The sequence below is a fragment of the Miniopterus schreibersii genome (genome assembly GCF_964146895.1).
Source record: "Miniopterus schreibersii genome assembly, chromosome: 2".
In the NCBI taxonomy this organism is placed as follows: Eukaryota; Metazoa; Chordata; class Mammalia; order Chiroptera; family Miniopteridae; genus Miniopterus; species Miniopterus schreibersii.
This window is the reverse complement of record NC_138102.1, coordinates 174,837,512-174,851,175: the sequence shown is the minus strand read 5'-3', so window position 1 is coordinate 174,851,175 and position 13,664 is coordinate 174,837,512. Positions and strand designations below refer to the sequence as shown.

Sequence of the window (13,664 nt, the reverse complement as noted above, 5' to 3'; positions counted from 1 at the left end):
TCAAAAATGAAAACTTTCTGTTTACCAGGTCCTGTTTTACAGCTCATCTCATCTCCCCTCGATTCAGTTTCAAGAACAAAACTTAATAAAACTTCATTCTAGAGATTTCAGTACTAATACCTGCCTCGACCTTCGCAGGGAAGCAGGGGATCCTGAGAAGGAGCGATGGGAGATTAAGAAATACACAGAGACATAGGAGATAGTGAAAGCTGGGGCCAGGAGGGACACTGCCCTCGGATGGAGAGACAGTGACCCCCAGCAAGCTCAGCGTCTTTATTATATACATCAAGGTAACAATTCTTCGTGGAAATTGCGGTAGCTGAGAGGGACAAAAATAATCCCTTGGCAAGCTTGCTCAGAACATGCTGCTTGCTGGGCCCAGAACATCTTGGGGGTTTTCTATTGTTATAGCTGCACCCACTGTGCCCAGAAGCTGGCACCTGACCGCTGCTCGGCTGATCATCTCCTGGCCTTTGGCAGGACATGCTGCGCGCAAGCAGAGCTCTGCTCAGGCCAGCGTGTTGGCCTACACAATGCACAGGGGAACCCGTATCCAGGCACGGCTCTGCCTCTGCCCAGGACAAGGCCCCTCAGGGTCTCCAGGGCACAGCCTCACTCCTGCCCGAGCCCCGGCCGGCCTCCAGGTTCAGCCGCTCTCCACAAATACCGACTGTGAAAGAGGATTTTGTGATTGATGCTGCAGGCTGCCTCTGACAGAGCGAGTTTATTAATCTCCTTCTCTGATAAGTGGTGCGAGTCTGCCCATTCAGAAACCACTGCAGCAGGAGAAAAACCAGACCTGCAGGCTCGCATATTCCAGCGCAGCAAGGCGAGGATCCTGTATTGAATTGTTGGGTGAAGGATGGTAGGTGAACATTATGCGACTTCCCTCTCCCTGGGGTTCTTGCAAAAAAGAAATGCCAAGCATCGCAGGCAAATGTAGAAGGAAGAATTTAAACAAAAGCTCTAGCAGGTGACTTTCTGTAGGGTGAGTCAGCCCCTTTCTCATTAGATTTTTTTCCTTTAATCCTCACTTGAGGATATTTTTTCCATTGCTTTTCAGAGAGAGTGGAAGGGAGAGAGAGAGAGAAACATCAATTTGAGAGAGGCACATGAATTGGTTGCCTCCCCCATGCACCCCCAACCAGGGCTGGGGATCGAGCCTGAGGTACATGTCCTTGACCAGGAAGGAAACCTGGGACCCTTTAGTCCTCAGGTCGATGCTCGAGCCACTGAGCCAAACTGGCCAGGGCACCTCATTAGATTTTAAAATGCTCTGTTCAGCCAGAGGCCTCCTCTCTATAGCAGGAGGTCTCTTAATTCAAAAAGTAAGATAAGTGATAGAGACAAAATCTGCATTTTAATTTTAACTTAAACACATAAATGTAATTCCACACCCCCCCCCCAATTTAAAATTTAGAATCAAAGTCTTTTTTTCCATAGGTCCTCTGATTGGTATTAGATGTCATCTTTCTCAAAATGCGTCACCCACAGTGTCTAATTCTGGCTTCTGTGATGCGGTGTGTGCAGGATCCTCCTAGATTGCTACCTTTTCTTCGTTTAAATACACGGTGTTGCCCGGCCGGGCATGGCTCAGCGGTTCAGCATCAACCTAGGATCCAGGAGATCGAGGTTCGATTCCCGGTCAGGGCACATGCCCCGGTTGGGGGCTCCATCCCCAGTGACTCTCCCGTCATTGGTGTTTCTATCTCTCCCTCTGCTGCCCTCTCTCTGAAATCAATAAAGATATATATATAAAAAAAATTTTAAATGCACAGTGTTTCATGGTTGTCTTGCCCTTTCATAATTTGAAAGACCTTCAAAGCATTCAGCCTGTTTTTCACAGAAAACAACTCTCTTTCATTTCACGCTCATGACTTATTAGTTTGTACTATACTTAATTCAGTTACCACAATTAGACTGAGAAACCCTGTGGACTCTAGGTTATGCTGGAACCCCACGGTCAGAAGCAGAAGTCTGCCAGCAGGGTAGAGCAGAGCCCACTAGCTGCAGCATTTGGTGTGCCTCGGGCATCGGGCACTATACACAGGAGATAGAGGGCCCTGGTTAATCCAGAGTCCAGTTTCTGTCTGTTAACAGAGCTTCCTTCTTACTTGTGTAGGTTTAACCATTTTTAATGGATTATAAATTTCTATCTGAAAGGGACTCTAGATGTTCTTCAGCTAATTTTAAAGCTGAAGAAATAGCAGATCTGTCCTATGACCCACCCCAGTGCGGATGATCAGAGAATCCTATGAATTAGGTGCTAGACTCAATGAGCCTCAGAAAGACCAAGTGACATTCTGAAACCCTGAAGGTAGTAAGTAGTAGACTTAGGACTTGGAACCCAGTCCTCTGACCTAAATCCCATGCTCTTTCCACCATTTGTGGGCTCTCGGAGTTTGTGGTCATATTGGGAGGACAAGCACATGGGAGAGAACTGAGGTCCAATAGGATATGTGCTGTGGCAGGCATTGCTAGAGGCCACAGGAAGACTTTCCGAGAAAGTGACTTGGCTGTGAGTCCTGACAGGCATCTGACGGGTGAAAGAGGCGAGGAGCATTTCAGGCAAGAAGAATCAGCATGAATAAAGGCAAGGGAGGGTGAATCAGGGAGTTTTCTTTTTTCAAGAGGAAATAATAAAGATACCACTTTATTACGTGCTGAAAAAAAGGGGGAAAGTAGGGAGACTTACCATTTAAAATTTGAAAACAGTCCGGCCAGGTGTGACTCAGCGGTTGAGCATGGACCTAGGATCCAGGCAATCAGGGTTCGATTCCCGGTCAGGGCACATGCCCGGGTTGTGGGCTCTATTCCCAGTGGGGGGCGTGCAGGAGGCAGCCGATCAATGACTCTCATCATTGATGTTTCTATCTCTCTCTCTTCCTTCCTCTCTCTGAAATCAATAAAGATATATTTAAAAAAATAAAAACATAAAATAAAATTTGAAAACAGATTTTCAAGGAAGTTAGCGAGACATTCCTCCCACTCCCACCCCCAGTTCATACTGGGTTGGAAATAAGGTGGGTGTGGCTCCTTGGAGAAGCACAGAATGGAAAGGGTAACTGATGGTTCCTTCCCAGCTGTATTGTTTGGGGAAAATCTCCTAAGGAACCAATGTGACTTCTAGAAATTATGGTCCTTGGATCCTAGGAACCTGTATTTGAATCCCAGTTCTGCTATTTTCTGGGCTTGTGGACATAACCTCTGTGAGTCTCAGTTTTCTTACCAGCAAAAGGGGATAGCAGTGTCTACCTGCAGGGTGATGCTGCAGATTTAATGAGCTGACCTATGCAAAACGACCAACAGCCTTCACATCCACAATGAAGGTCTGAAGCGACAGGAATGCTACAATAGGTGGCATTCCATTGCCACCTCTGATAAATTTTTTCATCCATCTCTTAAATGTGTGAAGTCAGGGGTAATTTTTAAAAGTTCTAATGTTCTTATTTTCAAATATCCAGCAGGTCAGTTATTGGTAAGTGACTCTTGTCATCATGGTGTGATTAAGGCACTGGGCTATTTGTACAGGTCACTTGATTTAAGGGTGATTTACGCTGGATCTTCTCACTCATCAATCCACGGACCTGCAGTGAGTTCCTGTTCTATGTCTCAAAAAGAAATACTCTTCTGGTTCTTCATGTCCTATGCATGGCCTCTTGACAATTTTTGATCTTTTGCAGCCTTCTGAGGGAAGTTGAGCAGATCCGGGGTAGGAGATGTTGGCCTCAAGGCACGAGCCAGCAATATTCTGAGGGTTCTAGGAACGGCACCTCATCGTGGGAGCACTTGCTGAAATTAAACTACCACAGCACCCGGGGTTCTAATACAGTGAGCTCTGCGATGTGCACAAATGCAGATAAATTACAGAGGGCTAAAAGCACAGAGTTGGTGCCTCATACAATCTCAGATAAATCAAAAGGTGCTTCTGGAAAAGGGAAAAAGGTCTTGGGGCCTTATTTCTACTTCTGTTGAGGAAAAGCCCCAATGGAAGACACAAAATAATATTGAAATGTGGAATGGCCCAGAAAAAGAAGCATCGAAGACAAAGAAAGATTATTTCTCTAAGATTTTATCTGTGGGTACAACGGAGGATGCAGTAAAGCTTCACGATGGAGGATTTTGTTAGCGGCCATGGAGAGTGGAACAGGCCAAACCACCACAGTTTACCAGCACTGCCGGCGACGACGGCCTCTTAGTGCAGATAAGCCCTGTGAATCCGTGACTGAGCTTATCTCAGAAAAGTGGCTTTTTCATAGCCCAGGTCACAGCTCAGCTCCTCAGAAGTGTTTTTGTTTTGCAGAGAAGATCTCAGTTTGAAAGATTCTTATTGAAGAGCTCAAATGACACTAATAAAGTATAAAAATGATCACGGGCTCTTTTATGTCTGTAAATTTTTTCTATTTGCCTTTGTTCAGAACTCTTGGAGGAGATGAGATATAACTCCTAGGAGTGATGTTAATCAAGGTCTTGATTTGATTTCTTAGCTGCTTAAAATAGTGTAACAGATTTTCGCTAAGAAGAACAATATTTTTAAAAAAATCTTTATTGATTTCAGGCAGAGGAAGGGAGAGGGGGGGAGAGAGGTAGAAACATCAATGATGAGAGAGTCATTGACCAGCTGCCTCCTGAACACCCCCCACTGGGGACTGAGCCCACAATCCTGGCACCTGCCCGGACCAGAATGGAACCTCGATCTCCTGGATCCTAGGTAGATGCTCAACCACTAAGCCATGCTGGCTGGGCAAGAATAATAATTTTTAAGTGCTTCACATTTCTTTTTTCTTTTAAAAAAATATTTTTATTGATTTCAGAGGGAGGAAGGGAGAGGGAGAGAAGATAGGAACGTCAATGATGAGAGTCATTGATCGGCTGCCTCCTGCGTGCCTCCTACTGGGGACTGAGCCCGCAACCTGGGCACGTGCCCTGACAGGGTATTGAACTGTGATCTCCTGGATCCTAGGTCGATGCTCAGCTGCTGAGCCATGCCGGGCCAGGCAAGAAGAACAATTTTTAAGTGATTCCCATTTCTATGGTAGGTATGTGGATGCTGATCTCACAGGGTTCCATATCTAAAAGTACAGAGAAGCAATGTTATAAAGTTCTAATTTGTGTTACTTTTACATTGCTAAATTTCACCTATTTGAATTTTTGAATTAATTTTTCACGTAAACAATGGCTAACATGAAAACTTTTTAATGAAACATGAATAAGAAAAAATATAAATTGGGGCAAACTAAGACCTTAAAGTACCAGAATCCATGGATATGATATCACATATGCTTTAAACATGTTAATTGCCTCTCATTTTATCAGTGATTTGTATGATATTACCTGTTAGCCTGTAAGGATTACTTATTGGCTACCTTCCTCCTTAACACACAACTAAATCCTACCTAGTACATTAGGAAGCCAAAGGGAAGACTGGGCTCAGCTGTGTGACCCTCGGAAAGTCATTTCACTTCTCTTAGCCTCAGTTTCCTTGTTTATGAATCATGCACCTGCTTTTCGGGATCACTGAGAGGCTTGCATGCGAAAACGCACGCAGCACATCCTTCAATAAACAGCAGTTATTATCCGTCAGGGTTTAATCCCAAGGCCACCTTTCCCCTGAAGCACCTCCCCAGCCCTCCCGCCTGCACCAATGCTTTGTGCACTTTGTCTTAAGTCCTTCCCCACGCATTTCACACGCAGCAGTGTGGTGTCCCAGGCGCGGTGCCAGCCTGGAGCTACTCCCGGTACCTCGCCCAGCCCCGCTCGGCAGTAACCACGGCAACCAGCAGCCCGGGAAGTCGGCAGGTCACGGTGGTTCTCAGGCCGGGGTGGGTGGCGTCAGTCTTTCCCGCAGGAGCCCAGACGGACTCACAGAAAAGTCGCCTGGTGGGAGTTTGTTTGACTTGGGTGGAGCCACAGTGCCCAGAAGAGGCGCCGCCAACAGGTCTGAGAGAAGACAGGTGCGCAGTGCAGGTGAGCTGGTGGCAGGTGAGCTGGTGGCAGCGTCCGGGGGCGGGAATCTCGGCAGGGACACTGGCTTTTCAGGCTGTGCCCTGGGGGTGCTCTTCAAACACATCTGCCCAGGTGCGGGGTCTGGGCCCAGCCGTCCCCTCACGGGCAGCCCCGGGAGGATCCAAGCTGGGGGTCCGGGGACGTCCCAGACCCACCCCGCGGCCCAGGGGAGATCCGGAATTCAGAGGTCACCTCCTGAAAGCGGGGGTCACGGCCAGAGGGGACAGGCACGGACCGCGGGGGGAGATGCTGCGGAGCTCGGCGGGCGGCGCCGGGGTCACGGTTAGTGGCCCAGGGCCGGGAACGAGTCATCCCTTTCCGTGTGGCCTCGGCCTGGCCCCACGCGCACCTGACCGCGCCGCCACCGGTGCGCCGCGGGGTCAAGCAGCGACTGCGGCCAGCTGGGCAAGGGGCCGGGCGCCCAGGCCCCGCCCCAAGGCCCCGCCCCCGACAGCCCGGGCCAGGCCCCGCCCCCGCCCCGCCCCGCCCCCGGGCCGGACCAGGCCCCGCCCCCAAGGCCCCGCCCCCGACAGCCCGGGCCAGGCCCCGCCCCCAGGCCCCGCCCCCGACAGCCCGGGCCAGGCCCCGCCCCGCCCCGCCCCGCCCCGCGGGCTGGGCCGCGCCGCCACGCGCTCAGACGCAGCGAGCCGCCGGCCGGCCGGGCTGAGCGCGGGCGGAGCTCCGGTCCCGCGGTGCCAGGCGCAGCGGGGCGGCTGCGAGCATGGCCACCCCGGCGGCGGCGGTGATGGCCGGTGGGGCCCGGGCGAGGGCGGCGGCGGCGGCCCTGCGGAGCGTGTGCGGGACCGCGGCCCGGGGGCGGCTGCGCGCGGGCCCCGCACGGCCCCTGTGCACGGCCCCTGGAGCCGCTCCGGACATGAAGCGCTACCTGTGGGAGCGCTACCGGGAGGCGAAGAGGAGCGCGGACGGTGAGTGCGGCGGCGCCCCCGAGCCGCCAGCCCGTGGGGACCCTCCCCGCAGGGCTGGGGCGCCAGGCCCCCTCCCACGCGGTCAGCCGGGAGGCGTGTATCCCCGGACGCGCGCGAGACCCGCTGCAGATCTCAGGGCCCCGAATCGTGACCCTCGGTCGCCCCCAGCTGCGGGCAGCATCGCCTCTGCATTGCGATTCGGGGAAACGCGGAAAATGCGCCTCCAGAAACTTTACAACTCTTGCCTTCCTCTCGTTTGGAAAGCTGTTCTATACATTCTTGGGGTTTTAGCTAGAAATCTGCCTCGGAAGCGCTTTGGGCTCTCCCCGGGGGTTTCACCGACGTCGCTTGGGGTACGGTCACCCCCACGCACCGTTAGGGGTGGTTATTAAGCACTAATAATAGTGACCGCCGGCATCCGACGGACTGCAGGTTACTTCGGAGCGGGACTGCCGGGCAGGTGGCGGTGTCCGGGGCTACTCTGTTTCCTTCTTTGTTTTAGGGGATAGGTGGGATTTGCTGTGCTGGAAATAGGAGGGGCTGCAGGTCGGCTGTTCTGGGCTATCTGCTGACCTCAGGGAGGAGAGGATTCCAGGGAGTTACTGCTTTGGGGCCTGGTGAATTTAAAATTAGCATGGTTCCGTTGTTACTGAGGGAAATGGGGAGAGACGGAGGACCGAGTGAATGTTAGTGCCAGGCACGTAGATTGTGTCCCTGAATTCTACCCATACCTACCCGAAGGGCGTGCCACATCCCCATTCTATAGATGGCAAAGGTGAGACTCAAGTTTAAGGATCCTGGCCACGGTGACACCTTGACTCTACCTGTCTCAGTCCCTAGCCCACTGTCTTATTTCCTGCTTTGCTCTGCCTTCTGCTAGTAGCTGACCGCTTGGGAACTGGTGTAAAGGGCCAGTGATACTGGTGAGGTTTCTTTCAGGGAAGGTTTAGAATTGAAAATTTAAACAGCCTTTTTTGAGGAGGAGGGTAGAGGTGGCACATAGAGATAAGGAGAGATTATTTGGTGGGAGAGAACATTTTGTAGAATCACATTTTCCATTGTTTGGCTAGAAGTCAACTTAATGAAAGAAGTCAATTGGGATACTTTTCTGAGCGAACTCAAAGTGACCAGCAATCCGGAATGCTACGTCACAGGGCTCCTTTTCTTGGTTTTTCTTTCCTCAGAGTTAATTTTGCATTGGCTTTTAAAATGGTTGTGTGGTAGGGTGCAAAAAGGGCTGGCTTTGGAGACGTCGAAATTGCACATTTACCGTGAAAGAAATATAGATCATGTAGCTCAGCTTTTAGGCAGGCAGGAACTCTAAAATTGAAACTCTAATTGAGATAATTGTATATTTACAATATACAGTTGTTAGAATTGATACAAAGAGATACGGCATACCCTTAACCCAGTTTCTCCCAACAGTAACATTTTGCAAAACAATAGGTAGTACAGTATCACAATGAGTATATTGATATTGAGACATTTCTCAGCCCTTGTTCAGAGTCCCCTAGATTTACTTTTACTTTGTGTGTGTATTTAGTTCTATGCCATTTTAGCACTTGTAGGTTCCTGTATCGTGTACCACAGTCAAGATGAAGAACAGTTTACTACCAGGACCCCTCAGGTTGTCTTTATAACTATACCCGCTCCTTCCTTGTGTTCTCTCTAATCCCTGGGGCATTCTCCATTCTCCATTTCTAAGAGTTTGTCACTTCAAAATTGTTGTATAGATGGAATCACACAGTACATAACCTTTTGGCATTGGGTTTTTTCACCGAGCATAATTCCTTGGAGATGCATCCAAGTTGTGGTGTGCATGATCTTTTTAAAAAATATATCTTTATTGATTTCAGAGAGAGGAAGGGAGAGGGGGAGAGAGAGAGAGAGAAACATCAATGATGAGAGAGTCATCGATTGGCTACCTCCTGCATACTCCCAACTGGGGATCGAGTCCACAACCCGGGCATGTGCCCTGACCTGGAATCGAACCACAATCTCCTGGATCCTAGGTCGATGCTCAACCACTGAGCCACGCCCGGCGAGGCTGTATGATCTTTTTACTGCTGAGAAGCATTCCGTGGTATAGACGTACCACAGCTTAACCACAGTCCACTCATTGAAGGACATCTGGGTTGTTCCCAGTTTTTGACTGTTGCAGTAAAGCTGCCATAAACATTCGGGTACAGGTTTTTTTGTGTGAACGAACATATATGTTCATCTCTATAAATGCCACGTCACTGCTTGGTTGAATGGTAATTGTATGTTTAGTGTTACAAGAAACTATGAGCAAAAATTTTGCCATTCTTGTTTTGTGGACGAGGTTTGCTGCTTGCTTGCAGGCTGTGAGACCCTGGGGATGCCATGAAGCCTCCGTTTCCTCATCTGTAAAATGGGATGCTGGCAGTAGGACCAGCATCATAGGGTTGTGGCCAGGAGTGAGTGAGTCTACCATGGAAGGTGTTCAGAGCAGCGCCTGTGTGTGACACAGCTGAAGTGTTGGGTGGTGAAGGTCGGCATGGGGCTAGAGTCTGGGCTTTGGTGTGTTATAATCCCTGGGGGATTTTGGATTATGACAGCTCATGGAAGATTTTGAGATTGATTAGCTATGTAACCTTGGTGGCAAGTTGTTTTCCTCTCTGACCTCAGTTTTCGTAACTGTAATCTGGGGATAATTGGAGGATTTTTAGTGTGGGTGTGGCACCCGGCAGATGCTCAGTAGGTACTAGTTATTATTATTAGTTAGTAAATAACTTTCAGTCTTAGACACGCTTAATGCTGGGTGGAGGTGGGTTAGTTAGCTCTGGAGTGTAGGTCTCCTAAGTGCCTAACTAACTGTGTGGCCTTGAACAAGCCGCCTGATCTCTAGCTTGGGTTCTTCCTTTGTAGAATGAAGCCGCTAAATTATGTCTAAACCTTTTCAAGCGTTACTGGTCTGTGAGTCAGGTATTCGTGTGCCCCATGCTATCTTGACACCCCAGCACATGGTCCCTCTCTCACCCCTGAGAACACAAGGACTTTAATTTTTTTTTTTAAAATATATCTTTATTGATTTCAGAGAGAGGAAAGGAGAGGGAGAGAGAGAGATAGAAACATCAGCGACGAGAGAGTCATTGATCGAGCCCGCAACCCAGGCATGTGCCCTGACCGGGAATCGAACCCCAATCGCCTGGATCCTAGGTGGACACTCAGCTGCTGAGCCACGCCCGGCCGGGCCAGGGACTTTAATTTGACATGCTTCTTTGCCCAGATTGGGGCTGGACCATTCCAACCCCCTTTAGCTGAAGTCTGTAAGAGTGTATGTGTCCAACTTGTGTTCATTCAGCAAGCTTTTATTAAGCACCCAGCAGTGGCTTTAAAGGCTTTTGATTCCCAGATGGATGGGTCCGAGAGGGAGGGGCCCACAGTGGCTGAGCCCCTGCCTGTGCCAAGCATGGGACCTGTGTTGCAGGGGTGCCTGGTGACAGGTAAGTGACGGTCCAGCCTGGGGAGATAAACAGTGGGCCCCAGGGGCTCTGACAGCGGAGCAAGTCGCTGCCCGGGGATGCAGGAAGTGTTTGCCGAGAACCACGTCTGTAGGAACAGAGGTCTGTACAAAAGCCCGTGGTGGGTTTTTGTTTTGTTTCGTTTCACTTGTTTGTTTCAGTTTACAAGAAGACAAAAGAGTGGTGTTGTCTCACTTCCTGATTATTTCTTTCTGGCCATTTGATCTCTTGCTGTAATCGGAGCAATCAGTTCAGGTCCCTTCCCTTCCAACGGGCTCCCAGAATGAAGCCTGCTCAGGGAAGAGACCATTGTTACTCTTCGTTTTACTCGTGCTCTCCCACCCTTCTTTTTATTTCCATTTTTAAGAATTTTTTTTTTTTTTTTTTTTTACAAGCTTTATTTCTTAGGTCAGTTTAGATTTATAGAAAAATTGCATGTTTCCTTTCATAAACCCTATTAACGTCTCACATGACTATGGTACATTTGTCACAATTAATGAACCAATAAGGATACATTGTCATTATGTATCAATAGTAACTTTGGTCAATACTTAATTCAGATTTTCTTAGCCTTTAACCTAAGTACTGCCCCTCACTCCTCCAGAATCCCATCTGGAATAGCGCATTGCCCCGGCTCCTGGGGCTCTCTGGCTGTCACAGTTTCTCTGAGGTTCCATGTTTTTGGTGACCTTGACAGTTTTGAGGAGTACTGGTCACATCGTAGAATGCTCCTCATTATTTGGAATTTCTTCTTTTTTGTTTTTAAACTTGAGATTTTGGGAAGTGTAATATTTATGCACCCTGTATCAAATTCAGCTCAGAGAAAAGGTTCTTTGTATTTTTGGGAAAAAAAATATTGGTTTATAACCATTAGCAAAAGTTTCCTATAGACCTATGATTCTCAACCAGAGTCGGGCGGAGGGGGGGAATTTTGTCCCCCAGGGGACATTTCGCAGTGTTTGGAGACCTTTTCTGGGAGAAAGGGGAGGCTGCAGGCCTCTGGTGGGTGGAGGCCAGGGATGCTGCTGAACATCCTGCAATGCACAGGACAGTCGCCACAGCAAAGATTTTCCGGCCCCAAATGTCAGTTGTGCCAAGGCTGAGAAATCTTGCCTGGGAACGGTGTATCTAAGATGAATGTAGGGCGGCTGCAGCCTCATATGTGGAGAGCTTGGTGGGCTTTCCCCCTTTAAAGCCATCTCAGAGCCTGAGATGAAAAATGACTATCTTCCAGAATAAAAGAACTTTAGAAGAATACCTAAACTTCTAAACTTTTTGTACCAACTCCAGAGAAACGTTTACATTTTTGCAAATTTCCGTGATGTCTGGATGAATGGGAGGCAGCTAGGTTCCCGGACCTGATCCTGCCTCCTCTCGCAGTATCAGACATCACGTAGCCCCTGGAAAACTCCACTGCGCGTTGGCGAGGACAAGCGTGAAAGAGGCACATCTCCGTATGAAATTCTATCACTCCTGTTACACATTACCACAGACTTAGTGACTTAAAACCGCCGGAGTGTGCTCTCATAGTTCTGGAGGTCAGCAGTCCGAAACGGGCCTCACTGGGTGGAAATCGAGGTGCTGGCGGGGCTGCCTCCTTTCCAGGGGCTCTGGTGGAGACTGTTTCCCAGCCTTCCCGGTTTCCAGAGGCTCCCCACATTCCTTGGATTATGGCCCTTTCCATTTTCAAAGCCAGCGATGGCCAGTTGGCCTCTCTCACATCACATCTCGAGACTTCTGCCTTCCTTTTTCCACACGGAAGGACCCTTGTGGTTACATGGAACTCACCTGGATGATCTATGATACTCTATTTTAAAGTCAGCTGATAAGCAGCCATAATTCCATCCGCAACCTTAATGTCCCCTTTGCCACGTAAGGTGACATATTCACAGGTTCCAGGGATTAGGATGTGGATGTCTTTGGTATTACTATAAAAATAGTTTTGACCTCAAAGATCCCTTGAAAGGGTTGGGGGGTGTGTGTTTCCTGGATTCTGCTGATCTAGGAAAAATATTACTTTGCATGGATGAGTAGAGAAAAGGGAAAGGGACTGACCTTTATGAAGCACCTACTATGTGCCAAGTACTATGCCAGGCATTCAATGTACATTTTATTGTTTGATAACTGTGCAACCTGGGACCAGTTTCTTAACTTCTCAGCCTTATTTCCTCATCTGCAAATTGGGGATAACAGTATTCACCTCATGGAATTTCTGGGACATTAATTGAGATGACAAGAAGTGCCCAGTGCGTGGCATGTGGAAGTAACTGATAATTCATTTCTTTTCTATGTCCTCTACACTTTGATGACAAATTCTTGATAGTTTGCCTTGTGTTTGATCTTTTGATAGGGCTAACTTTCCTTTTCTAAGAAGTTTTTCTCTTTCTTTTGAGCAGTTTTTTTTTTTTAATTAAATGGACAATGTTAAGATTAAGTTGTCATTAAACCATTACTATATATAATTTTATTGCAAATGTAGTTGCATGAAGTTTTATTTTTGGAACTTTGGGAAGCATGATGGATTTCTACGGAGCAGTCAGAATTACAGATATTACTTACAGAGTAGTAAGAGAGGTAATTTTAACTTTTGGTGGGAGTAGTATAAATGTCATATGCAGTATTCATTTTTCAGATGAGTAATTCTATTTGTCATGGATTGATTTCCCCTGGAGATGATGCAAAATATCTAAACTAGAAAAAGGAAAGCTTCTTTGTAGAATAGACACAATAAATGGCTTTTGAATTGCCGCCCCCTCTGGGGGCACGCCCTGCCCTGTGTTAGTTCCTCGTATCTCACCTGTCAGAGTGCCATTTCTTCGTCTCTCTTACTGCCTGTGATGTTCATTACATTTTGTGGCTTTACTATTATTTTTATTTATAATCTCTGCACAGTGCCCCCATACGGTGTCTGGCACATACTAGATGTGCAATAAGTGCTTATTGCAAAACTTCCTGAGAGTTTAGTAAGTGGGAAAACCAGTTTACCAAAATACTACGTGCTGTATGGTTTCATTTACCTAAAATCCTAGAAAATGCAAACAGATCTGATCAGGTGCATAGCAGTTGCCTGGGGATGGGCAGGGGTGCAGGAGAGAGGGAGGGGTGGAATTCCAAGGGGTGCAAGGAAATGTTGGGGATGTTAGAGATGCTCATTATCTTTATGGGATGAAGTATATACGTATTTCAAATGTCATCAAAATTTATACACTATGTGTGATTTATTATACATGATTTTATTATACCTCCA

At 48.1% G+C, this 13,664-nt stretch overlaps 1 protein-coding gene across 1 annotated transcript in view; it reads left to right on the top strand.

Annotated features, from left to right (window-relative positions):
* The first annotated feature begins 6,641 nt into the window (after nucleotides 1-6,641).
* NT5DC3 (5'-nucleotidase domain containing 3) overlaps nucleotides 6,642-13,664 on the top strand; it is a 52,991-nt gene continuing 45,968 nt past the window's right edge. The window contains exon 1 of the mRNA XM_081129778.1: nucleotides 6,642-6,932. Within this exon, the coding sequence (XP_080985904.1) occupies nucleotides 6,728-6,932 (205 nt within the window). The 5' untranslated portion in view covers nucleotides 6,642-6,727. The remainder of the gene's footprint in view (nucleotides 6,933-13,664) is intronic.